Source organism: Zerene cesonia, chromosome 26 (assembly GCF_012273895.1).
Source record: "Zerene cesonia ecotype Mississippi chromosome 26, Zerene_cesonia_1.1, whole genome shotgun sequence".
Lineage (NCBI taxonomy): Eukaryota > Metazoa > Arthropoda > Insecta > Lepidoptera > Pieridae > Zerene > Zerene cesonia.
In genome coordinates, this window is record NC_052127.1 from 449912 (window position 1) to 460174 (window position 10263).

A 10263-nucleotide genomic window follows, 5' to 3' on the forward strand; every position below is an offset into this window, starting at 1 on the left:
TATAATATAATCGATTACTTTGTATAAGTCGTGCTCACGACACCGGCTGTTAATAGTTTTAACTGATTACTATGCTCATTTAGATGTATATATGTATATTATTATTGTATTTATGTGTTACGCTCAAAGATTTGAAACGCTTATTGAGAATTAATAAATATTGTATAAAATAATTAATCTAGACTATATTATATTATAAAGAGGAAACTTTGTGTTTGTAAACCTTACAAGTTATTATATATATTAGGTGTGTGATACACATATATGTATCACGTGCGAAGCCGGGGTGAACAGCTAGTATAGTATATAAAAAAAGTTAAAAAACAAACACTAATGGCAATGAAAGAAGCTACCGCATTGTCATTATTAGTGCAAAATTACATCTTTGGATACGATAAACAAATATCATAATTCCTTGTTACAGTTTCGCGACAATGGAAAAAGCGAAAGCGTACATAAAGAGCTCACTGAGCGCGGGTGCGTGCGCGGGCGGCGTGGCGGTGGCGGTCGCGTGCGCGGGCCCCGGCAACCCGAGCCCGCCCGCGACCAACGGCACCAACAACGGCACCAGCACGCCGGCCTCGCCCGCGCCCCCCGGCACGCCGGCGCCCTCGCCCGCGCCCCCGCCCGCGCCCTCCGTGCCGCACTCGCCGGCGCCCGCGCCTGCACCCGCCGCCGCGGCCGCACCGCCCGCGCCGCCCGCGCCCGACGAGCGCGTGTGCTTCGTGTGCGGCGGCGCCGGCTTCAGCGACTACTTCACTATCAGAGTCAAGCCGGACCCGCAGGTGATTTCGACAATGTTGACTGCTTTCAGCACTTATTAAGTTTGGATCAGGATGAGAATGAGCTATGTCGTTGTTGTATCGCTGAATCGATTCTTCTTACTATCATAGATCTATTGTTACGTAAATATGCTTTGCGAGCAGCTGAAACAACACGCTCAAAGTCAAACAATCAATGATATAATCCTTGTAGCTGTGCGTAAGAATGGAAAAGTCTTGAATTTAGTTTAAGTAACACATCGTCGCATAAGCTGAATATAAACACGAAAACTTATATAGCTAAATCCCTTATACCGGTCCATGTAGACATCAACCCTATAATTGCATAAGTAACGTCTCATCTACCTGACAGCACCCAGTAGCTAGTCACTCACTTAAAACACTGGAGACCCCGACAACAAGACGACTATATCCCAAGCGCCCCCGACACGCCGGCTCGCGCCGGTTCCGACCGGTTCTGCATAAAACAATTGACCCCCGACCCGGCCATTTCGTCTGGTTGACGCCGCGGGTGCGCTCAGCTGATCAATTTATTTGGCGACATTTTATTAACAACACTGATTGACGTATGATTGTATAACGTTCACCGAAGCATTTTTTATTCGTTCTTTATTGAGCGCTCTTGCTAGAATAGATATATAGACAGATTATGGTTGGGAAATGGTTGATGGCTCTATTTCATTATAATCGCCAGATATAATAACAATTCATTAAACGCACGTGTTGGTTTAAGGAATTGTATACCGCGCTTATAGTTCATTGTAATTCGGAGAAATATATTGCATCTCTGGGTTCAACGTTCTCTTTTTGTTTGTATAATAAAATTATACAATGTTCATTATAAATGTTCTTACTTTATAACATACTCGTTGATTCGCAATAACCACAAAATCTAAAATTTATAGTAGATGGAAACTATTGATTTTGATTTGTTAATCCATTAGAAACTACAATTTGAAAACACCTAGAATCGTCTGTATGTAGCACCGACAAAGCATAAGTTAAATAAAAATAATAGTTTAAAAAAAACTAAAAAACACGCTTTAACAAAAATCATATTTTGCAAATTGAAAAATGGAATAATTTTATCAAATTAGTGTATTGTCATCGGTCCTCAATAAATCTACAAAGTTTGAACGAAATCTGGCCGTTTAAAGTGGGTCAAAATCGCGCCCAAAGAAGTCGGTTACAAACAAACATACAAACAAACATACAGGTGAAGCTAATAAAAAGCGTGTAAAAAAAGCGTGTAAAATAGATATCAGCTTGTTCATGTGTAGCAACTGTTACAAATCGGGCTAGCACCAACAAAGCATAGTTATATCAAGGTTCTAATCAGTTGAAAACTTCACATTCTCCAAATTAATAACCGACTGGAGATGGCGCAGGATTGTGTCAAATGGAGGCTCTCATTGTCAAGAGACCAAGACTCGCTTTTTTATGTCATAGCGGGCAACTGAGCTGGTGGTTCGCCTGATGGTAAGTGATAAACACAGCCCATAAGTAGTGCCTCTCTGAATGCGTTGCCCACTTTTAAGAGGTGAGAGATAAGAAAAGAAAATAATGCACTAGGAAAACTGTAGAAAAGGCATGACGCAAACTTTGGGACATTGCCTCGGTCAGGTTCTGTCAGTTTTATCCCTGTGTTTCGTTGTTATAAACTCGGCCCCCCTGCGCAGAGCACCGAGCCGTACTTCCCATTCCTGGGCGGGCACGCGCCGCCGGCCGACTACCGCGCGGACGGCGACGAGGACGGCACGGTCAAGTGCTGCTGCGTGTGCTACACGTTCCTGCGGCAGCAGTGGGAGCAGTACGACCGCGAGAACAAGCCGCACAGCCAGCGGTTCTACTGGATGAAGCGGCTCGACGGGAAGCCCTTTATCGGTGAGTTGGTTGCAGTGTATGTATGTATGTGTGTGTGTGTGTTGGCAGATGGAATGTAGGTTGCGTCGTGTGTGTGCGTAGTTGGATATTGTTGGATGTATTGTGTGCGAGGAATCGTTTAGTTTGGGAGTCGGTCAGTGTTTGAGTGGATGTAAAAATATATGTAATAAAATAACTAGGTCTCCGGCCACTGCTCGCGTAGTCAAAGGGATTTCCCACGGGATTGAGATGTTTCACCTAGGTAAAATAGTCCAAGCCACTATCTGGTCTCCGAACTATCTCTAGACGCATAAATCATACCATATAATCGTTCCGTATGTTTACGTAGATTTTTTTTTTTTTTTTTTTTTTATGTCATAGCGGGCAGCTTAGCTGGTGGTTCGCCTGATGGTAAGCGATCACCGCCCATAAACATTCGCAAAGGTAGTACCTCTGTGAATGCTCTGCCCGCTTTTATGGGGTAAGGGAAAAGGAAAGGATTAACGACTGGAAAGAAGGAATGGACTAGGACGGGTGAGGAAAAGGAAACGGGCCTCCGGCTCCCCCACTCACCGTACGAAACACAGTGGCATGCCACTATTTCACGCCGGTTTTCTGTGGGGGTGTGGTACTTCCCCGGTGCGAGCTGGCCCAATTTGTGCCGAAGCGTGCTCGACTCCCACAATGAAAATATATATAGATAAATAATACAATGTTCATATTGGCCCAATTGGAACTGCTGTCTTAACAAGATATATAAATCGTTTTTTTTAAGTTAATTGGCACGATTCCTCGTACATTTAACCGTTATTTCATGCAGTGTTCATTGACTTTAAATAACATAAATATTACATGTATACGAGCTAATCGCCCCGGCTTTGCCTGTTTTACCAATATAGCCTATGTCACTGAGTGAAGATGTAGATTGCTAATGGTGTCAGAATTTTTTAAATCGGTCCAGTAGACTTTGCGTGAAAACGTTACAAACATACGAAAATACGAAAGTTTCCTTTATAATATTAGTGTAGACTGTAGACTTTAGAACGCTTATTTATATAAAAGAAGGCTTTCATTCACCAATGAAGCGCTGATAGTGCAATTGATTGTCGCTAATTATATAATCATTTGATACCGTTAATATAATGAGTACATATCTATTGTGCACGTGGGATCGATCGTGGGTTCGGTTCCCACGAGACGCTTCACTTGTACTATACTGACATTGAATACGGGGTTTTATTATGTATGACAGGGAAGTATACAAAATTCCTTACTGTCATCACTACATAGTATAAAACAAAGTCGCTTTCTCTGTCCGTCCATATGTATGCTTAAATTTTTATAAGTACGGATTTTGACGGATTCCATTTTTTTATAATAGATAGAGTAATTCAAGAGGAAGATTTACATGTATACTAGTATCTATTAAATTCCGAAAGTGCGCGAAGCCGCGGGCAAAATCTAGTTATTATTATAATTGCGAATATGGTTAGAGAGTGACATACGATAAGAACCATTATGATGCGTGTTTGAATCACTTTGAAATTTATGAATTCCAATAGATGGCGCTATATTTAAAATATCATATAAAAATTCGACGACTGTTTATTCTCTGTGACCAAGAAATCAACAACGGGAAACCGTAGGTACCACCGTAAGCAGATTAAGAAATATCGCCAGTTGTCATCTCAACGTACTTGCATATTTTATAATTACACGTTAAAATCTGAAAAAAAAAATGTATCCACACGTGCCAAGTCGTAGTCATTGATTAGTATATAATAAATGGAGATGAGCTAAGCTATCATGCTGATAAACACGTTTAACGAATAAGCAATTAAACGATGATTAAATAAAACATGTTTTGTTTGTTAAATTTATCATATTATGTCGGATGTTGCATCCAATTCTCCATGTGGGTTAAGTAGACATTAATGTAATGAACGCGAAAGTATTTTTTATTTGTTTGATTTGTTAATCATAAAAAGTTTGGTGGCCGAGAGGCTAGGCGTTGATACGGATTGAAAAAAAAACGCAGGTTCGAATCCCGCCTCGAATCAAATTTTATCTATTCTTTAAAAAAATTCTCATTTACAAAGCAATTCAATGCTATGAAACTAGAAATTAACGGAGGAGGTTATAAATTCATTTGTTTTTTTTTTGGTTTCTTACCCAGAACCTCCGAATGGGTGAACCGATTTATATAATTCTTTTAATTTGAAAGTTGGTGGAAGTGTGGTCCCATTTAAACATGAGTTGTTACTCATCGAAGCATCGAATTTTGATCGCAAAGTTCGATGTTACGTGCCTAAATATTTAGTGAAGACACTGAAATACTTCTAAGTTACGTTTATATGCGATATATCATCAACTATGAAAAATTAACTAATGAATCTCGCACGCCGGTTGCTTTACACGTCTCGTTCGTAAAGAAATTAAAAGAAAACAAGTACCTAACTACTTACATTAAGTAAAAATAAAAAAAAAGCACGCAGTGAAACGTAGCACTTCCTGGTATTTCAGAAAAGGGTGGAAATTTTTTAGAAAAATTTCTCGCAGAAATTTCATTTCAGTCGCGTCGAGTGAGTGAAAAAAAAAAGCGAAGGAGACGCGAAGTGGGTCACGGCGAGCGGGCGGCTAATGTTCTGTGGAATTTTTTTGAAACGTCGAAAACTGTGTTTCGTTGGCTTCCCCCGGCCGTTCGGCGCTTTTGCGAAACGTCTTGTGCGTTTGAAGAGTTCGAAATGCCGGAGAGCAAACTGGCTTCGCGTGGTGAATGTGAAGCATTGTCATGTAACAAGGGCTTGTCCCGATCCCAATTTGGATTTAAGATATTGCCTGTATTTTTGTAATATTTCCATTCTTTTGTAATTCCGTTGAGCATAGTACGCCATTGGCGGGACACTATGTATATATGTAGAGTTATAACTTTAGTGATGTCCCGTGTTCCCTAGTAGGGTAGGGGTATGGGGCAGATGATATTCATCTGTTTCACTGATAGATCTTCTTTATGGACAAGTAAGGGATCAGCCTGCTGTGTCCTGCCAGACCGAGACATTTTCTTTTTTCGCCCCCACCGGGATTCGAACCCAGGACGCCTCGGTTCTACGCTCACGCTGCACAATGAAACTATTTAGTTTATTGTTAAAAATAGTCAGTGAAATTATAATATCAATATTGCCGCAAAATCTAATTCGAATTTAAATTAAAATAAATTATTGTTTTCACTAGACTCGTTCCTCGTTCTTGCTCTGCTTATGAATGAGTCTTGTGATACATAGGTACACCTATCGGTTCATCCAGTTAAAAGTTCTGAAGTATCAAAGCTATAAGATATAATCGAATTGATAACCTAAAGCGACTTCAAAAAAAAAAGAAGAATTTTTTATGTCAGTTATAGAATGAAGTATGAAAATAACATAATAAGGTAAGGTATACATACAAACAACGTTCACATTCAGTTCCATATATCGCAAAAGCGTCTCATAATGAAATTCACTCTAAAAAACATTTCGTATCCCAAATGGAAGCGCGATTGAATCGTAAAGAACTAATGTGATAAACATAAGAGACAAAATGGGATTCCGTCTAGCTGGAACGGATAACGGAACAAAAAAAAAAAAAGATTCGGCGATATCTTAGTATGGATCGATTTTAACAGAATTTCAATATCTAAACGCTGTCTCCCTCCCACGGGGAGCGGCCACACCCCCCCTCCCCCCAAATATTTTTATCTCTCATTCAGCCTCGTTATTTCACACGTATTCACGTGCCTAGAATTTTCCATGGGTAATTCTTGTCGTCTGCCTATGTTGTTGGACGGTTTTGTTTTGTGGCGGCGCGGCGCGGCGTCCTGTCGGGGGGTGACTGGTTTATTGGTTCCTTTCTATATTTTTGTTTCGTGAATGAAATCAATTCTACATTACATATTGCTCTTGCGAGAGGGTCTAATTGAATCGTTGAAATCAATGTGGGAAAGTATGTTTGTTTTTTATTGTATCGTTTGTAGGTAGGTATATTTAATGTTAAATATACTTACGTTCTTAAATGTACAGTGGACTATATCATAGCAACCTCGAATAATTTTTCATTTAACATTTAAGTTTGTGTGGAAATATCCCGAGTAGGTACATCATTTTTAGTTATCTCCACGTTCATCTATCTTCTTATATATAACATTCTCGTGTAACAATGTTTCTTACCATACTCCTCCGAAAGGGCTGGACAGATTCTCATTAAATTTTCTGTACATATCGGGTAGGTCTGAGAATCGGCTTACATCTATTTTTCATATCCCTAAATGATACGAGTAACGCAGAAGAGCGTTTGTTGGATCAGCTAGTAATACTATAAAGTTGAAGAGTTTGTTTGTTTGTTTAAACGCCCCAATCACAGGAGCTACTTGAGTGATTTCAGAAATCTTTGGCTATATATATGTACCACGGGCGACGCTAGTCGTCTACCCGACTATGATTGGGACCATGTGCCAAACAGAGCCCTGCGTTCGATCCCAAACGAGCCTAGCGACTATTTAAAGAAAAGTACCAGCTAGCCAATAGATAAGATCGAACAGTCGAACAATATGTTCCCTCATCTACCACAATCCGTAAGATAATGAACAATATGTATGTCTGAATAAGAAATATCATTCGACAAGCTGACCCGATGGATGTTCTCGTGTTTTCGCTGTTTTTAAATGAAATTTCGTGTGAAATGCTTTTATTAATTTATTTACGGATAAAAGCAAGTAAGAGATTTCGTTGATTCTTTGATTCGAGCCTGTTTTTATTTATTTATTTAAACTATATTTATTCTTCCATAAGATTCGCCTCCTGACGGCGAAAAAAGTGTTAACTAAATCAATCCAGCTTTTCACGCGTTATGCCGTGACGGAGGGAAAGAGTGATTCATTTTTATCCATCAATCAATAGGCGCAGGTACATAGCGTCATATCTCATTAATCAGCATTCCGTCTCGTTACGTGGCCAGGGTAACGAGACGCCATGAATTATACATGGATAGGGATAGGGGGGACGGAGCGATCGGAGAACGATTCGATTCTTTCTCGTTTGCAATTTTATACGTCTGTTTGCATATCTATTACTCGATTGGATAGATGTAAAGCTATGTTTTTTAACCCCTGATATCGTATAAAAGTTATTCATTTATTCATAATTGGAATTCCGCCGCGGCTTCGCCCGTGGTACATGTAATAACATATAGCCTTCAGGGATCACGTGTTGGATGGAAGAATTTTAGTAATTGGCCTAGCAGCTCATGACATTAGCGCGCTCATATGAATATTCGAGTTTGTGTTAAAAGTATTCATCAATTCAATAGGACAGAGAAACGTTTTATAATGTTAACTTGACGCGTGACTTAACACTGCGTATTTTCACAAAACGCTAACAACAAAAGTCTGAGGTGACACATAGTTAGGCTGGTTTTAGAGACACGCTGACGGCACGCTGACCGTCGGAGCTTACAGCCCAAAATGTATGAAGCTCTATGGAGCTACTTAGACTAACACGTAAGTATCGGCGTGTGTGCATAGAGGTTCATACGTTTCGGCTGTCAGCGCCGCTGGTCAGTGCGCTGTCAGCGTGCGGTCAGCGTGACTTAGAGTCAACAAGTCCAACTTTAGGTATACGAGTATATCACGCCTACAGCAATATTTGTAAACACATCGCTATTAATGCGAAACAGTCAAAAGAAAACGGATTTGAATGTAAACAGCCGTTTGTGTTTCTTGTTACATACATTACTGCATTTGTGTCATATTTAGGGTACCGTGGGCGAATAAGGTTAATCGTGAATTAAATAAAAACACGCATTCATTATGGAATCAACTAAATCGTCTCACACGCTCTTATACAGAGTATATGTAAGGATTTTTATTAAGACTCTCGATCAGAATAATAAGATAAACTCATATAATTATATGTATACTAGCAAACCCGGCAAACTCCGTTTCGCCACCAGATAGATGGTTTCGTTTTCCCTGCTTTTCTGCTGAAATTTTTCCTGAATTTTCTTTGCTATAAACCTCACGGAGCCCGAGACCTTTCCAACGAATGCAAAACCGTGGAAATCGGTTCGTGCGTTCTGGAGTTATAGCGTCAGGAAGGAAAACCCGACTTATTTTTATATAGTAGATAGATTGTCACCGATCCATGATAAGGGTTTGAATTAAATCCGTCCGCTCTATGTAGGTCAGAATCGAGTCTAAAGGTGACGGTTACATACAAACATGCAGGTGAAGCTGATAAAAATACTAAAAAAAAACTAACGTAACTTAGTCCTATACTATCCTACTAATATTATGCATGCGAAGGTTTCCGAGGATGGATGTAATATGCGTATGGTCGTGCACCTAGTGCTTGTACCAAACTTTGCAATAAACTCTACAGAACGTTTCATTCTATTTTTCGGCTTGCGCTTGGCCGGTTTTCATTTAAACAAACAACGGTTGTTATGAGCGAGGCGATGCGATGTTCAGTTTACACAATACAGGCTTTCGCCCGCGGCGTTGCATATTTGATCCTGTCTCTTATTAGCAACTAGTTGTGCCCCGCGGTTTCACTTACGTCATACATGTCATATAGTCTTCCTAAATTGGATAAATAAAGAAAATACTGCTATTATTTGATTTCAATGGACACGATATAAAACTTAGTTACGCGAATAAATTATGTATATGATACTCTTGTGTTTTCTTCGATGTTTTTTGCAATACATCGAATACTAAACCGTACATAATGTGCGTTTATTACGTCGCATTCATAATTTTCATGGGAAAATACTTAGTTATTGCAGTGTTAGCGCATTGTTAGAGCTTAGTCGTTATAAAACCTAAGTTACCTACCTACTTACATAGGTATCGAATGGCAGTTATAATAAAATACTGCATACGCTAGGCAACTGAGTTGTGTGAATACCGCTTGTATCTTGATTATATTAAAAAAAGGCGAGAATCCTACTTCCTACTAATATTATAAATGCGAAAGTTTGTAAGGATGTGAGTGTGTTTGTTGCTCTTTCACGCAAAAACTACTGAACCGATTGCAATGAAATTCGGTACGTAGACAGCTGGACAACTGGAATAACATATAGGCAACATTTTATCCCTATATTCCTACGGGATACGACGATACGACTTACGCGGGTGAAACCGCGGGGCGCAGCTAGTTTACCATAAGGAGAGATCTCGGTCGAGCGCTGACCTATTATCGAATAAAAAAAAAGAAACAAGCAAGTCTGCGTTTCTCAGTTTGTCCGTTTAATTCATAACTCTCCGTGTGTACACAAACAAATTGACAGCGTAAGTGGTCACCGATGGCGCGCATTAGTCACAGCCCGCACCGGCCGCGCGCGAACCGGCCCGAACCGGTTCGCGCCGAGACGACATTACGGATTCTAGACCGAATGTTTATGCTAATTTGCGATTGTATTATTGATGGCGAATTATCGCTGCCGTTCTGTGCTGTGTGCTCGATGTTTATGTACCCTCATCGTCGCATTTGGGACGAACGATGGTGCAGTGTAGTCCGGTCAATTTAGACATTCGAAGTTACATAAAGTCCCAACAAGCTGAATTTCTGTGAAGTTGTTTAAAACA

General features: G+C 40.1%; 1 protein-coding gene across 1 annotated transcript in view; it reads left to right on the forward strand.

Moving 5' to 3' along the window:
* LOC119837143 (translation initiation factor IF-2-like) overlaps positions 1 to 10263 on the forward strand; it is a 63366-nt gene that overhangs the window by 40859 nt on the left and 12244 nt on the right. Inside the window, exons 2-3 of the mRNA XM_038362664.1 lie at positions 425 to 785; positions 2462 to 2666. Coding sequence (XP_038218592.1) covers positions 425 to 785; positions 2462 to 2666 — 566 coding nt within the window. The remainder of the gene's footprint in view (positions 1 to 424; positions 786 to 2461; positions 2667 to 10263) is intronic.